We start from the raw sequence: 17,272 nt of genomic DNA, 5'->3' as shown, positions 1-17,272 counted from the left end.
TCCGCCGCTCACCCCAAAACCGACTCAAACGCCTCATTCAGAGGGGCTCCGGGCTGAGGGGGGCCCGTGACCTCTCCGCTCCAGGCCCGTGGGGCCGGTGCCGGTTCTCCGGGCGGCGGAGGGCGCATCTCCTCCGTCCATCGCCGTCGCCGCGACATGAAAGCGCCCGGCGGGGGGCGGGCGGGGGGTCATTATTATTAATGATATTAATACAAACCGCGGTGTCCGCGGCTCCCATTGGCCGCCTGGGCTGCCCGCTGAGCCCTCGGCAGCCAATGGCAGCGCCGGGACGTGGAGCGGCCAACCCCCCCACCCCGTGTGCCGGGCCCCCCCCCGCGCCAGGATTTGCTCCCTAATTGACCTAAATAAGGAGCTCGTGAGCGGCGGCCCCGGGGCGGTGCACACACACACACGGACACACACACGGACACACACACGCAGAGACACACGCGCACACACACGGAGACACGCACACACAGACACGCACACACAGACACACGCACACGCCCGGCAGCGCCCGCCGCTTCCCCCGCGCAGATTCCCACTCGGCGCGGCGCTCCGCCCACCGCAGGATCCCCCGCTCCTGCCCGCCGTTTAACTCGCATGACATTTTTATTTCGTTATTAGCGTTTTCGCGCAGAATCTGGCGCCTCCGATGGGTTGCCGGGCTGCCTTTTTTTTTTTTTCCTTCCCCGTTCCCTTCCCCTCCTCCCCCTCCCCCCTCCCCTCCTAGCTTGCAGGAAATGATGGCAAACCGCGATCTGAAATGATTACTCCGGAAAAAAACCCTTTTATACCAGGAGAGCATCCACGGGGCTAGGCAGAGGCGAGAGGCGGCCGCGGGGCAGCGGGGAACCGAGGAGCCAGCCGCCGGCGGAGCCGGGACCCCCTCCCTCCCGCAGTTTCTCTCCGACGATGCCGGACGAAGCCACGGAAAGCGCCGGCTCCACCTCCGCCCGCGTCTCGTCCTTCTTCATCGAGGACCTTCTGGGCAGCGAGGGCACGGCGGGCGGCGGGGCGCGGCGGGCGGCGGCGGGCGGCGGCGGGCGCGGGGGTCCGCGCTGCGGGCCGCACTCCCCGCTACACATCGGCGCCCCGGGCTGCCCCCTCCGCGACGCCGCCGTCGGCTGGTACCGCCGGGCGCACGCCGCCTTCCTGGGCTGTGCCAGCCCCGACAGTAAGTCCGTCTTTCCCTACCCTTAATGGCCGGGCGCGTCTGGGGATGGGTGGGTGGGTGGGGGTGTTCCTGCTCCCCCCGGGGCAAAGGTCCCGCCGCGGACCCCCGCAGCAGGCCGGAGGTGGGATGCACGGAGTGCCCCCGCAGCCCTGGCCCTGCCTGCCCCGTTTTCGGCAGCTCAGGGCAAATCTCCGGAAATGCTCCCTATGTGTCAGGCACCTGGAGCCTCCGCCCCGCTGCCCAAAGTGTAAACAGGGATTCTTGGCTTGCTCGGAGAAATTTTTTTTCTTTTCCCTTTTCCCATCCATTTTCTTTCTCTCTCTCTCTCTCTCTCTTTTTTTTTTTTTTTTAAGATGCATGTCTGGCCTTTTTTTTTTTCTTTTCTTTTTTTTTTTTTTTTTTTTTTTTGAGTTTTTTTGTTTTTGTTTTTGGCTCCCCGGCAAGCCGGAAAGCTGGGACCACCGTCCCCCAGCAGTGCAGTGGAGAGTTTGAGAACCTGGGGGACTAGCTGGGCTCGGGCCCTTTCGCCTCTCGCTGCGGAGATCCCAATGGAGAGGGTACTGGAGAAGAAGTCTGGGTTGGGGGGCATAAATTAACTCAAGTTTATGGACTGCCATCAGTGATTATTTTCTATCTACTGATAGAAGAAATATTGTTTCTGTGATCGTATATGAGCCTACAGAGATCTCACGATTGCTCGATAAGGAAAAGAGGAGTGATTTGTAATCCAAATAGTTTCTTTTTACAGTGATAGGATTATTAATATTTGTAATTTCTCTCAAAAGTACATCTAGAAACAGAAAACTACCCCAGAAACAACAGCTTTTTTTCTCACTTTTTTTTTCCTGTTTTTACTCTGTTCTATAGAGTAGAAAATATTTTTTCCCCTTTAAAATTGCAAATGGAATGCAATTGAAGTATTGGAGACTCCATGGAGATATGTCCCACTATTAGAATAGTTGTCGCCATCCAAGTTCAGAATAACGTAAATTGAATCATTTCTTTCTTACTTCTCTTTATATGCACACACATGCACCACTGTGCTTGCCCTTCTTACACACAACAATATACTTGCAAATATATTTGTAGGTATATATGTATACATATGTGTGTAAATATATCCGTGTGCATATAAATAAGAGTTCATGTGTTTTCTCATGTGTACATACACACATAAAAATATATACATCATATACACGTGTGTATACACAGAAGTGCATTTTATGTGTTAAAAACAGTATGTGTGTTATATACATACATATGACTGCGTTTAGGTACGTGTGTACACTGAGATACGTGCACACATACAAGATATACATGTACACATGTGTACATATAAAAGGTATATGTGTACATACATGCAGATATATGTGTATGCCCATATATGAGTATATGCACATGAAATACAGTTTCTGTGTTTCCACATAAGCGTGCACGCTCGTGTGTGTATACGCTCATAAATATTTGGGAGTTTATCGCAGCACTCAGAGCAGTGGCAGGAGCCTTTGCTCGGGCTCCCCGCTCCACGGCCTTGCCCTCCCGCAACCGCGTTGTTTCCCCTCCCGGTAAGCGGGGCGCGGGGCAGGCGGGCTGTATGCGATGCCCTTCTTCCCTCGATCTCCGCAACAGCTCTCTGCTCTCTCCGCAGCCAGCGACCGGGACTCTCCGGAGCTGCCCGAGGAGCCGGCGGAGCGGGCGAGCGGCGGCGGGCGGGCGGCGGCGCGGGGCCCGGCGGGCGGGCGGCCCGGGCCCGGCGGCCGAGAGGAGGAGGAGGAGCGCAGCGAGGAACCGGGTGAGCCGGAGCAACGCGCTGCCGGCCGCAAGAAGAAGACGCGCACGGTGTTCAGCCGCAGCCAGGTGTTCCAGCTGGAGTCCACCTTCGACGTGAAACGCTACCTGAGCAGCTCGGAGCGGGCCGGGCTGGCCGCCTCGCTGCACCTCACCGAGACTCAGGTGAAGATCTGGTTCCAGAACCGCCGCAACAAGTGGAAGCGGCAGCTGGCCGCAGACCTGGAAGCGGCCAACCTCTCCCACGCCGCCCAAAGGATAGTGCGGGTCCCCATTTTATACCACGAGAACTCGCCGACGAGCGCCTTGGGCTTCACCCTGCCCCACATGTCACCCCCCTTGGTGGGCTTCTCCAGCGGCGTCAGCTACCCCCTGGGCACCTTCCCCGCCGCCTCTCTCCCTTTCCTACGGTCGCAGATGACAGGACTTGTCTGAGCGCCAAACTCTGCCGGGACCGCGGCCCCCTCTCGCCCCCTCCCTCGGCTTCCAGCTCCACCCCCCTTCCTCCACGGACTTTTTATTTTCAACTTACACTTTTCTTGATTTTCTGCCTTTTTTTTTTTTTTTTTTTTTTTTTTTTTTTTTTAACGTGCAATAAACTTACTTTTGGGATTAACTTGGAGCGACCTGCGGCAGCAGGAGGGAGCCGAAAGGACTGCGAAGATCCCAGCTATGCGCCGGGATCCGGTCGGTGGGGCTCCCACCGCTGCGCATCCAAAGAAAACGCATCCCCGTGGCAGCGGCAAAGCTCTCACCACCGCCCCAGCCCCGGGGTGACACAGAACGGCGTTTTCAGGGGGGCAACAGAACCCCCTCGACCCTTCCTCCGCCAGCCCGCAGAGCTGCCGAGAGTGATGCGAATGTACGGAACAGCCGGCGCTTTCCGGCCGCGCAGCCCCCGCCCCACGGGCGGCCGAGCCTCGGGGCCCCCGCCGCGGCCAAGAGACCTTCCCCGGGACCTCTGGTGCCTCGGGCCAGCACTCCTGCCGGGGAAACCTTTAAGTCTCTCGGCTGCCCCCGCAGCTTTCCGTGCAGAGAGGGGAACCCTGCTGATCCCCGCCTCCAGCAGTTTCTCCAGGGCCCTTTGTTTTAGCCACTTAATTCGTACAGATCCCCCTCCTATTGTTACTCTCATTTCCATACAATCGATACTCGAGCATGTGCTGATGTCCCCTGGTCCTTCTCGATGCAGGAGCTTCGATTTGAAACAACTTGAAGGCAAATTGTTGAAAAGAATTAGCCCCGCTTAAATCCGAGCTGTGAGAATACGGTTTCTTTGTATTCGTTATATTTCCCGAGTAAATCATCGGCTACAGTACACGGGGTTATATATATGTGTGTTTAATTCTACATACTGTATTTTACAAGTAGGTTTGCCACTTTCTTTTCGGTCTCCTGAGGAGACTGAGGAAAGTGTACCTCCACTTGTCCGTCACTTACAGGATAGGTTTGTGTAATCGATTAATAATTCACTGGCAATTAAAAAGGAAGGAAAGAAAAATAATCAGATGGGAACAGACTGGGGAGCTATACGGCTGGTTATGCAAGCGAACCTGTAACGTGATATTATATGAAGTATTATGCATGCCAATTTATTGTTTTCCTTTAATAACTGTTTTGTTTCCCCCCTCACTGCTAAAATGGATTTCGGGACTAGCGTTGTTTCTAAAGGTTTGAATTTCTTTTTCCGAATATTAAGGGGAAAATTACCTTATCAAACACAGCCTTGGTGGAAAGTCAAACTTTGATCGTGCGTTTTAGGGCATAATCAGCTGCAATTGAACCAACCAGCTCGGCGCACTCGGTGTCCCCGCAGGGAGAGCCGGGTCCTGGATCTGTTGGGGAACGTGCATGCGGATCTGTCCTAGTGAAGGAAGAGCAATCTAATCCTTACTATTTCCTACCTTTTACGTTATATTTGGAGCAATCTGCCTTTTTTTCTTCTGGTTATGAAATCAATTGGCGAGATGTGGCGGAGCTTCAGCTTTGATACGAAACCTGAGAAGAAAGGTCAGGGGAGGATTATCACCTCGACACCGCGTTGCGCTTTTTTTCCTTTTTTTTTTTTTTTTTTTTTTTTTTCCTTTTTCGTGCTTTGGTCTGAACCATGACTCTGAGCATCAGCCTGCACAGTTGAAGTCAGGATGCTGAAAGCCTCAAACCCACTTGAGAATTATATTTATCTGTGTATGTACACATATATAGGTTCCTGGGAAAACTGTTAACTTGCCGGGATGCTTCTTTCGACTTAAGTCCCATTTCTGGAAACTGTTGACTTTTTGTTATTTTTTTTTTTTCCCCTTTCTTTTTTTTTTTTTTTTCAACTACTGCTGATCTCCCTCTGAAATCTCCGGAGATCTTCGCCAGCCATTTTCTTTGCATATCTATCAAACACCCGAATTTGGGGCGAAAACTTCTAAAGCCTGGTCCCCGAGCGGTGTAAGAAGGACCGGTAAGCGGTGGAGCTGAGGGGTGTCGGTGCCCCGGACGGGATCAGCCTGCCGCGAGCGAAGCGGCTGGGCTGGACTTCAGGCTTTTCGTGCCAGAGGAGGCGACCTGGGGCGATGTTTCTTCCTCAAGGCGCAAGCACTTGATTTGATGCCGTTCAAAGCCTGGCTGCTCCTGGAAGACAGCGACCGGAGCGTTTTCCCGGTCATATCCAGCTCCCCAGATTTCCCAGTGTTACCAACTGGAGTAAAATCCTGACTCACTACAGTCATATCAGAGTAGATTGTAATCCAACGAGAAATTTAACACGCCTGCCACTCTCCACATGCCTTTTCTTTGGAGTAACATATGAGATTATTATACTTCTGATTCTACTAAATATTCTTTTCTTGAAGTTAAGGAACTGGCAGGGCTAAATGATCAATCGGATTTTTAAAATGTGTTTTGACATTAGTTTGTTTGTTTTTTAAAGATGTGCTGATTATATCAATAAACAGATTTTTTTCATACACTGTATTTGTAACTTATGATCATAGTAAAATATTAAAAGGTTCAAGACGTGAAATCATCTAAGAAAAAGTTCTCACTTATGCCTTATTCTGTACAAAAAGTGATTTATAGTGGCTTATTAAAAGTATGTGCTGAAAGTAGGAACATATACACCTCAGGTTTCTTTACCTCGTAGTTTTTTTAATGACGGATTTCCTCGTACCTGATGGCAAGATGTTTCTCCAGAATGCAGAGAAACAGCTAGCGAAAGACATAGTCCCTGATGAATGTGCACTGACGATTTCAAAACAGGCAAAAAAACCCCAAACCCAACGCCCCAAGCCCAACCCTCACACCAGGACAGCAGATTCCTCGCTGTTTTCGTCCTCGTGTATATTTTTTATTAAACAAATCCAAAAGGTAAGATTCACACGCTTTGTGCTGCTTCTGCAAACAGAATGCTGCAAGAAAAATGGTGATGGACAGTACAGCTCAAAATGCTTTCGCAAGGGCTATTTGCGACATATAGAGACATACGTTGCTGCTTTATAGATCAAAGCAACCTCAGAATAGCTTTAAAATAAATCCAGTTATACTACAGCTGTAATATTATTATGCAGCATAAATCCTTGTCTGTTGACATTTATTTAATGAATGTTGCTACAACAGCTTAGCTAGATGGCACTCCAGAGGCGAGGCAAAGGAAAACCTTGCCAGATTACTCACAAAGACAACTTCTGTTTATTGGATGCTAATAAAAATAATCAGTGAAAATACTTTTTTTTTTTTTTTTTTTTTTTTTTTTTTTTAGCAAAGCAAACGACGATCAAAATAGGGTCTTCACTGCCCTTCTGAAATAAATTCCTGGTTTAGCTGAAGTAAGACGATATTATTAATTACAGTTTAAACGAAAATGATAGATATGCTGGAAAGCACCTTGTTAAATGACTACTTTGCAAATGTACATTGCTCACCGGCTTAAGATGGCCCATAACTTTTCTAATAGACGTGGGTCTAAAATATTCATGCAAATCAATACTTGATAAATCTCATAGGTGCGTGCTGGCTCCACTGTTCAACAATATATTTTGATCGATACTTTTTTTTAAATTTTCCACTGCATTATCTTGGAATAGCCCGTCTGCGCCCATTGCCAACGTGCCGGCAGGGCGGGGGACGCGCCCCGCGCTCATCATCGATCGGAGAGAGACTCACTTCAGACTCCAGTGGACTCGCAGTGTTTAGTGCTCTCAACCTCGAATCAGATCCATGCAATAATCGTACATTTCCCTTCCAACTCCAAATGAATATAACTTTGTGGAGGATGTCTTAATGCTTCATCTAACTACCTTGAAATTCTCAACTCTGCTTACAGATTCTACGATTAAATTTCTATCGAGTGAGATACATGAATGTCTATTTAAAAAGATATAAATGAAAATTTAGATGTTCATCTAAAATTTAAAATTTTCTTTTCTTTTCTTTTCTTTTCTTTTCTTTTCTTTTCTTTTCTTTTCTTTTCTTTTCTTTTCTTTTCTTTTCTTTTCTTTTCTTTTCTTTTCTTTTCTTTTCTTTTCTTTTCTTTTCTTTTCTTTTCTTCTCTTCTCTTCTCTTCTCTTCTCTTCTCTTCTCTTCTCTTCTCTTCTCTTCTCTTCTCTTCTCTTCTCTTCTCTTCTCTTCTCTTCTCTTCTCTTCTCTTCTCTTCTCTTCTCGTCTCTTCTCTTCTCTTCTCTTCTCTTCTCTTCTCTTCTCTTCTCTTCTCTTCTCTTCTCTTCTCTTCTCTTCTCTTCTCTTCTCTTCTCTTCTCTTCTCTTCTCTTCTCTCCTCTCCTCTCCTCTCCTCTCCTCTCCTCTCCTCTCCTCTTCTCTCCTCTCCTCTCTTCTCTTCTTCTCCTCTCTTCTTTCTTCGCCTTGCCTTCCCTTGCCTTTCCCTTGCCTCTTCAGCAATTCCAGTCTACTGAACTAGCTTTATTCAGAAAATGCCTCTAGGATTTTTCTGCACGCCTCTCGTATCAAGGGCAGCGTCTGGAGGAAGCCAATTTAGCTGAGGACTCTGAACTGACCTCAGAGGGAAACACAGGGTTTCGAAAAGGGATGTTCTGTCTCGAGGTCCTGGGACATGGCCCCATCCGCCTGTGTCCCGACACCTCTTGGGTTGTTGGCTGAGCAAGCTCAGCTTCCCAAAAAAACCTGGTTCTGTGTGACTCGTGTAGCTGTTTTCCTGTGGAACTCCAGGGACAGTTGCTTTCCAGCTAGTGAAACCGTTTCCCTCCCCTCTCTCCTCTCCCTCCCCGGGATGCCCGGCTCAGGCGAGGGATATCCCCGTTGCCCTGAACCACTGTTTGCTCCACGGTGGCGGCGTCGGGGACCCGGCGTGGAGGGGGGAAACGGCAACAGCAACCGGCGATTCATATCCAACCACTGCTGAAACGCCAAAGGGAGTTTTATTTAGAGACCGGCAGCGCCAAGATACCCACATTCGTCCAGTGATTTTAATGACCTCTTCAGACAGCGCTTCTATTCTGGACCCACTCACCCGGTTTGTGTCCCATGAAAAGCATCGGAGACGGCTTAAAGACCACTGTTGCTATGTTCGCAATTGCCAGGGTCTTATTTGCAAGGGGATGTGAAATCCAGGGAGGGCCTATTTTACCCTCGAGTACATCGGGGGATAAAACAAGCCCGATTCTGTAAACCAAGCGAAACCAGACTCTTCGGCGTTTCTGCACCATCTAATCAGATTTCATTTCCATCAGATTTAGAGTATGAGACTTTTTGTACTCTGAGCTGAAATGGAAATATAGGTGCGTGTACCAGCTTTTCTGGTAAAAAGCTTTCCCAGGTAAAAGGTTTCCACTCTGCACGATGTTAGCTTCTATTACAGGATTTTATTATTCAAAGGAAAAGACTCGCTCTTCCTGCCCTGCAGCTGTGAGGTACCGGCCACTGTGTATCCTCACGCGTCCCAGACAACGACATTCCTCACAAATAAAGTACAAATGAAGCACGGGCGTAACAAGTACCAGTGTCGGAAAACCTCTACCTACTATAAGAAAAATTGTTGCATACAATCGACACCTTTCGGAGCCTGGGAGTGAATCGCGACGGTGCAGAAAGGTGCTGCGGAGGATGAACAGCGCGGGACCCCCTCTCTGGCAACCAGGTCCCCGTTGCTGGCTCAACCCTGGCAGCTAATCCTCGCAGAAAGCGAAGATTAAGGTTAAGGCCAAAGCCACGGTTGCTCTCAGCCGAATCTCTTCCCCCGGGAAGACGGGGTTCCACGCGTCCCGGGAACCATGCGCACGAAAAAGCCGCTGAATTTTGGCAAGGACTCTTGCCCCGTCGCCCCGGCGGACATCGTTCTTCACATCATCTCTGGGTCAAATGCGGGCGGGCCGGGGCTCAGAGAGGGATGCTGGGGGCCTGGAGCAGACCCGCGGGGTTTCGCTGCCCTCTACCGCGGCAGCCCCGCTCTCTCCGTAGGAGGGCACTTAGCAGGTGGTTGTTGGGGTTTTGCAGGATACACTCTACCTGTTGGTCTTTACTTTCCCCTGAAGATAAGGGTGACCCTAGCAGAGGGCATGAGGAGCCGGTGTGGATCTGGCTTGTAGGACTCACTGCAGGGAGGACCTCGGAGGCCCCCCCGGTCCTCTTGTGGCCAGTGAATTGATTCCAACTTGCCCCAGTGGCTGAGGAGATCCGGTATTGTAGCGTTCTCCCTCACTGCACGGAGTTTGTCAGGGAAAAAAAAATCAGTTTTGAAAAGCCGGCCAAATGGGGCTGGGGAAGGATGACAAACCTTTCACGGTGGGGTGTTACCGGGCAGGGTCTCCCAGAGCTGGGCTTGGACTTCTCGAGGCATGGAGGGGGGCGCGGTGAAAAAAAATTGGATGATAAAACTTATGTCTCCTTCTTAATTTTCCTTCTTAATTTCTGTCTTCCTCAAGTTTTCATTTTTTTTTTTTCCAAGAAAATGTCTTCTAGGAAAACACACTGAGTCAAGGCATTGGCTTTTTAAGATGAATTCTTTTTTTCGGGACTAAAAGGGAAATGGTTTGCAGCAAGAACAGATGTGAGCACCTGGAAAGTGTCTCATTCACAGACAGCGGGAAGAGAGGCCGAGACAGAAGTGCAGAAGCAACCATCCTGGTGTCCAAGTCTCCCATGCTCCTAATTTTACCACCTCACTCACAATTTCCTAAATTGTATTTTCAGCTGCTTCTTCGCAATTCGTACCTCTAAACCCTGGTCCATTCCTCGGCATAACACTGCGTCTTAAATGGATATTTTGCTCCGTTAAAACCACCAGTTTCTATAGGAGACTGCAAGACAAATGCAACAATTTTGGGCATTTGGCCAACAACAGTGTTGATGGAAGAAGGATTTTTTTTTTCCTGGTGGAAAATGTACAGCTCTCCAGCAGACGGCTCCATTAAAATCTGAGTGAATTTATAAAGTGAAACAAAATTCATGAAAAAGAGCTGAAACCCTCTCTCTCAAGTACCACTGTGTTAAAGTTTAAAGTAGTCCAAAGCCTTAAGATGTCCTGATTTTAGCTCATGGAATCTCTGGCATCACAATATTTAAAAGCCTGTCAGCACTTCTATTGCCAACTCTTTTTCAAGGGCTTCTCGCTTGCCCTCAGCAGTTTTCGTGGTGGAAACCTCGAGATTCGGACTAAAAACCCTCTTAAAAGCTGTTTGGAAGCATTCCCCTGGCTTCACACAGGATCACAGGGAGGGAGAGGTTTCCCTGCGATCCACAGCTGATGGTGGCTCTAAAATCGCTGGACGTCCTGCCTCGAGTAGTGCAAACTCGTTATAAAACTTTGCAGTGCTGGGAGGTGGTGGTGAGTAAAAGTTCTCAAGATAATACAGAAACACATCGATCCTCCTCCAAGTTCCACAGCTCAGGGGAACGCTTCTCCGTCCCCCAGAGGCACACCTTGGAGTACTCACACACACCCGCGCACCCGGCCAGCACTTTCTCACTTGAAAGTTACAGAAGAGCTCTGCTGACCCGCGGGGAGGGGGTGGAGTGCGGTGTGGTGTGGCAGGGAGCCACCTCGGGGCTCCTCAGAAGGAAAAGGGATCGCTTTCTCCCCAGGGGAACCGCGCATTCAGTCTGAGGGTCTGCACGTGAAAGGAGGACGGAGAAGTGACTCTGGCTGTAGGAATTACTCTTCCACAGTCTACCCAATTCCCGGACATAGGCATGGACAATCTGCAGCACATGCCCTCAGTAGACTGCCTGGGGTCCTGCCGCGTGCTGTACAAACACAGGGAAGGGGTTCGCGGCCCCCAGCTTCCTCTTTCTTCTGTCCTCTCTCACTACCATCACTGCTTTTCCTCGCCACGCTCCGCCTCATTCCCTTGTTCTTATTTCCAGTCTTCTCCCTACATCCTTCTCCTTCAATCCAGAGATGTTTGTCCTGCCATCCCATGTCCTCTTCGCCTTTCCCGTGGGCTCTCCTGGATCTGACTCTTTCTTCTCTCCACCCACTTACAGTGAAGGGCCTGGGCAGGAGAGCAGCCAGCCCTGCCCCGCCACGCCTGTCGAGGGCACCCTTTCGGGGCACCTTGGCATGCCTCCCGCCCCTCACTTTCTCCCTGCTCCCCTCTAGCCCCTGCTCCTTTTCCTTCTCTTCTCTGCCGCCTCCCCTCTCTCTCCCTCTCTCCCTCCCCTGCACCGCTCCCCCCCGTCCTCAGTCCTTTGGCTCCCTCTAGCTCCATCCCCTCCCTCCGTCGCTCCGATCCCTCCTCCTCCTTCCCTCCGCCCCGGCTGCCGCTGCCGCCCTCCCGCAGCCGCCGCCAGTCCTGCGGCTCGGCTCGGCTCGGCTCGGCTCAGAGCGTTTCGTCTCGGCTCGGGCTCTCCTCGCCATGGTGCAGCTCGGGAGCGGCCGCCGAGCCCCCCCGCCGACCCCGGCCGCGCCGCCGGCCTTCAGCATCGCCAGCATTCTGCAGCCCGGCCCCTGCCGCCCATCCCAGGAGCAGGGCAGAGCCCGCTGCGCCCCGCCGGAGGAAGAGGAGGAGGAGGAGGAGGAGGAGGGAGAGGGGCCTGCGGAGCAAGACCCCAATAAAGGCTCCAGAGACTCGGGTACGGAGCCAGCAGCCGCCTCAGGCTGTCTCGCACGTCGGGTCGCAGCCCGGCCCCCACCCAGGCGGTACCTCCGGGTATCCCCGGTGCCGCCGTGCTGGGCCCGAGCACACGGACGCGCAGGCACAGACACAGACACGCACACGCAGACACAGACACGCACACGCAGTCGCGGCGCGCCCGCAGCCGGAGGAGGAACGGAGGCTCCGCGGGAGGACGCGGGGAGATGCCACCGCACACGCACCAACCTGCTTTGAGGGCGCTGCGCCCTCCTCCCGGGTTGTCTGTCCCGTGCCCGGGAGCCCCTTACTTCCCTGTCACACAGCTGGCAAAGGGATTTCCTTAGATCCTTATGGAAGCGCCTCACTCTTCTTCTCCCCTCTGGAGGGTGTGGGACCGCGGCCAGCCCTCGGCAGCCCCCTCCCCACCCTCTCCCCCACCCTCTCCCTGCGCTCCGCCGGGCCGTGCGTGCATGCGGGGCGGGGGCGCGGGCGGCGGCGGGCACTGATGCTGTGCTTTGCCCTTGCAGGCAGCGAGTCCAGCCGGCTCCGGGCAGAAGGGACGAGCCGTGGCCTCCGCCGCGAGGCCGAGGGTTGGGATGCGGCGTCCTCGCTCCCCAAGGAGAGGCTGCGCTCCCCTCGGCAGCCACCGACGCGAGAGGCCGGAGGCTGCGGCGCGGAGAACGGGAGGTTGCCGACGGCTGGCGGCAGGAAGAAGACGCGGACCATCTTCTCCAAGAGCCAGGTGTTCCAGCTGGAGTCCACCTTCGACGTGAAGCGCTACCTGAGCAGCTCGGAGCGGGCCGGGCTGGCCGCCGCGCTGCATCTCACCGAGACCCAGGTGAAGATCTGGTTCCAAAACCGCCGCAACAAGCTCAAGAGACAAATGTCGTCCGAGGCGGAGGGCCCTGGGCCGGGGCCGGCGGAGCCCCCCGGGGACCCGCCGCCCCCCGCCACCGCCACGTCTCTTTCCTTCCCGGCCCTCTACAAGGACAGTCCCCTGCTCAGTCGGTGCTTGCTACCGCTGCCTTTGCCCCTGCTCTGTCCGGGCAGCGCCATCCCCTACCTCTGCCTCCCCGGGCCGGGCAAACACTTCAGCCTGTTGGACGGGGACGTATAGCCTCTCCCCCGGCCCCCGACCTTCCCCTCGCCGGGGGCCGCCCGATGTTATTTATGACCCCGCCGTGCCGCTGGGTTGTCAGTCGTCACCACAGCCGACGGAAGGGCCGCTCCGGTTCCCCCCACTCGTGTCCGTGGGCTACCAAAGTGTTGCTAAAGCTCGGAAGGGCGCTGCCAGACCGCCCTTGCTCTTGCAGCGGTTTTTTTCTGTAGTCAGGATGGAGGAGATAACACGAAGCCACCAAAGAGACCGGGACTCGTTCTGCCTGCCTCCCTTCCGAATTATCCCGTTCGTGTATTAGAGGGGAGCCCATGCTCTGCCTCAGCTCACGGGGACTACGTCCCCACATCTGCCCCAAGCGCCGGGGCGGTCTCTGTACCGTGAGCCGAGTCAGTTTTATACAGATTGGTAAAGGCGAAGGCCGCGTTGTGCTCCTCTATCTCAAACTCTCCACCTCTAATATCCCTCAGAGTAACCTTTCCCCATCTTTGACACTATCAAAATGTAGACACCTTTACTGAGATGTGGTTCCTAAGCTGTGACTTTCCTACTTTTTTTCCTCTTTTGAAAAAACACCCCAAATTCTCTCTTACATTCTTTGTGCTAGCTGGTTCTCAAACTGGGGCTTGTGTGATGTTTTTACAGAACAAGACAAGCTGTCTCTTGTGCTAATCCCGCCCCTCGAAATCTCGTGGGACGATTTTATCTGCTATCCTAGAGTAACAAGTGTTTTTTTTTTTTTTTTTTTTACATATTTGCAAACGCTTTTGTCGTCCTTTGGTTTCTAAGTTCACACGCTTTATATCCCCAGGTTGGAAATAAACCTTTTCAGAAAGCTGAAACTACTGCCTTTTCAATACAGTCACTACTGGGCAGTATGAAAAGAAAGGTATTTCCTAGAGTGCATCGATGGTTTTTATTTTAAAAATAAAGATCAAAACCACAATTGTGTCATTACGAAATTCACCCGTGCGAGAACGGGTTCCCCAGTGGGGAAAAAAGCGATCGGTGTTTCGGCTAGATAAGAAGGGGGTTTCCTTCCTTTTCCAGCTATTCTTCCATTTGTCTTTCCGTGGGAAGTAGGTATAGATGCGCAAAGATCCCCCAGCCCAGCGAGGGGACCCCGGCGCACTCAGAACCCCGTGGCTCGGGGCCTCTGCTGGCGTTCTGTCCCAGCCGGGGAGGAGCTGCTGTGGCAGGGAGCCAGTGCCGCGGCGGTCCCGGCGCCAGCCGAGCTCGGGAAAGCGGCTCCTGCAGCTCTGTGAAGTTTTCTCGCCGTGACGATGATCTAGGAGAGTTGTTTGACCTCTCCTCTCGCTTTTTAATCAGATTCGAATTAGTGTCAAGTAGCAAGAGGTGTCTCACAGGATGTCCTTGCTTTGGAAAAAAAAAAGAATATTATCGAGGTTGTGGCAAGGGCGGTGTAACCAAGTGGACGCACTTAAGGGGACCTGCCGGGTGCACTTCACAGCTCAAATTTCCCCAAACTGTAGTTCCTGGGAAGGTGCAGGCGACGAATTGACGGTCTGGGTCACACAACCGACCCTTTTCTGATCTGAATTTATAATGACAGTTAAAGAAATTAAAAACCTCTAAGTCCGTGAGTTACTACGTGGCTAAAAACCAGTCGGAGACACACAGAATCGATGATGTCCAGGGTGATGATATGTCGTTTCTGTTTGCCTGTTTTTCATAACTAATGATGTATATCGAAACCTTCCTTTGGTTGTTGATTCTAATATTTCCAACTCGATAGACCCTTACTTGATTACTGCCACGAGATTAATCAATACCGATAGAGGCAAATCCGCCTTTTTCTAAATCCCAACTAGTGAAAGTTTGATCAGATGCAACAGCCATACTAATGTCCCTTTCTTTGGTTCTGTAATATGGAACTAAAATTCATCTAAAGAAACTACCTTTCCATGTAACTGCAGCCTAGGATGTCTCCTAGGTGAAAAATAACTATATAAGAAATTGTTATTCGGCAATTAATCTACTTTTCACCACATTTATCAAACCATTTGCAATCTTCTCTCTGTTTTATCATTTTACCCTCCAGATTGTTGCTGGAGTTACAGAAGCAACTGAAGAAAAATGCGAACCCACAAAAACGGAGGAAGGGGTTTTTTTGTTTGTTTGGTTTTGGTTTTTTTTCTACTATTATTTTATTATTTTTTTATTACGGTAAAAACAACAGAAAGAGTAGTTCTACATGCCGTAGTTAGCACACAGTCAAGTTTCACAACTCACTGCTGACCCACCCCAAAGCGACGATCGTTAGGAATTAATGAACAACGAACGTTTAAAACACCCGTGTAGCTAGACAAAGTAAATAACTACCTCGAAATATTCGTTTCCCATCAAGATATTAGTGCTGATTCTGATCTCGTTGGTCAGAAACGTTATCCAAACTGTTGCTACGCAAGGTAGCACAGCCAGTGGTGAAGGGGCTTTCTCTGAAGAAAACCAAGTTCAGGATGCGTAGGATTCCCAGCCGAGCGGTCAATGCTGATGGCACTGAATGTTGCTGACATTTCTTTTAGAGCTCAAAACAATCGTGTTTGCAATTATAAATCGCTCCTTACGGCAAGAGATTGCTACAAACCACCGTACAGCAGGACATTAGTACTGGCTAACCTATTGATGGGACATTTTAAAAAAATGAAACAGACTGCAACGGAACTAAGCAAACAACCAACAAACAACCCAACTCCCCAAACCAACCAACCAATCAACCAAGCAAAAAAACCCAAACTGCAACCAAAAAAAAAAATCCCCAAGCTCTGTGAGAGCTTGCAAAAAATAAAGAATTAAAAAAAAAAACAAACCAAAAAACAAAAAAACAAAACCAAAAAACCCCCAAAAGAACCCCCAAAAACCAAACCAAACCAAACAACAAAAAAAAAATCGACTCAGACACCAAAGAGTGCTAGAGCTGATTAGCTGCTGGAACTGAGACTTAAAAATGTGCTGTTAAGGTTTGATGTGATGAAAACAGATAGTGCAACTGCATGAGAGGTGGGTGGAACACACAATGTGCTTCTGAATTGAAGGCATTCTCTATTTAAAGTTCATATACAATGCTTAATTTTTTTTTTTTTAATTATTAGAATAATAGGTAGAAGCCCTGCCTGTGCTGGTAGATCCTTTGTGTTAGGCATGGCACATATGTAACAACGGGCTGCCCTGGAATCCTGGAATATTCTATAAAGTGAATAGTAAAGAAAGATATGATTAAGACTTGGCCCTTGAACCCACCAAAAGAAAGATGATAATTAAATACAACCTTGTCAACAGGAAAATACATTTGAAAAGCAGTAGGATACATACATAAATGCATTGGATACGTACATAAATACATTGCTCATTGAAACAGTGCAATACAAGTGGCTTAAAAAAGCCATTCAATCTCTCTCTCCTCTGTCTCTTCATAGAAGCCCCACAAGGCTGATTCTAAGAGCAGCAGCTCCAGGAAACTTGATTTTCATATCATCTGTTATATTGTAGATTTCCCTGGGATTAGGATGATCAATCACACTGCTGCATGTGGCAAATTTTTTGTTCAAGTGTGTGCAGAGAATTAGAAAATTCAATTATTTCTGCTGGAGAGGAAGCCTTCTCACTTGTCTGCTCTGTTGGAAGGTTTTGCAAAACTCTCCTAGGACTGGTTTCCCACTGGAGTCTCCTAATCAGGAGTCAGGACCAGACACTTGCTATAATTTTTTTTTGTTTTGTTTTGATTTGCTATTCCCTAATCATCTTGTACATATACCCCTTTATGGACCAGCACAAGGACACTGTACCAGCCCTCCTTGTCAACTCCCCTGCTATTTAGACTTCTGTTCCTAACCAGGCTGGGGCTCACCTCCACAAGGTGAAGAAAGGTATGCTACAGACTAGAGAGAGAAGTGTTGCTCAGCATAGCTCTTTGGCCTTGCCAGGAGTTGATCTAAAATATAAAAACTCTCCTGCTTTCCCCTCCATTCCTGAATTTTCTAATTATTTATTTATTTTTTAAATTTAATCTGGTTAACCTGAAATGGTAGCTTGTTTTTTCTTCCTTTTTTTAAGGAAAGGATTGAACTTACTACACATTTTGTGTTCATAAGCTAAAGAAGGGCTTCATCTTAGAGGAAAGCTTACAATGTTACCC

General features: G+C 50.2%; 2 protein-coding genes across 2 annotated transcripts; both read left to right on the top strand.

Moving 5' to 3' along the window:
- Positions 1 to 843: 843 nt before the first annotated feature.
- On the top strand, positions 844 to 3,525 carry LOC113989274 (homeobox protein HMX1). Its single transcript, XM_027723679.1, has 2 exons — positions 844 to 1,177; positions 2,826 to 3,525. Exons 1-2 carry the CDS (start codon positions 916 to 918, stop codon positions 3,398 to 3,400), a joined length of 837 nt encoding a protein of 278 aa, XP_027579480.1. The 5' UTR covers positions 844 to 915; the 3' UTR covers positions 3,401 to 3,525.
- An 8,255-nt stretch (positions 3,526 to 11,780) lies between these two features.
- LOC113989263 (homeobox protein HMX1-like) lies at positions 11,781 to 13,116 on the top strand. The gene is made up of 2 exons (XM_039385095.1): positions 11,781 to 11,997; positions 12,527 to 13,116. The coding sequence occupies exons 1-2, from the start codon at positions 11,781 to 11,783 to the stop codon at positions 13,114 to 13,116; spliced, it is 807 nt and encodes a 268-aa protein (XP_039241029.1).
- The last annotated feature ends 4,156 nt before the right edge of the window (positions 13,117 to 17,272 follow it).

The sequence above is a fragment of the Pipra filicauda genome, unplaced genomic scaffold (genome assembly GCF_003945595.2).
Source record: "Pipra filicauda isolate LSUMZ 115617 unplaced genomic scaffold, ASM394559v2 scaffold393_size659558_pilon, whole genome shotgun sequence".
Taxonomy (NCBI): Eukaryota; Metazoa; Chordata; class Aves; order Passeriformes; family Pipridae; genus Pipra; species Pipra filicauda.
Note: the sequence above shows the minus strand (reverse complement) of the source record. Positions and strands in the feature narration are given on the sequence as shown.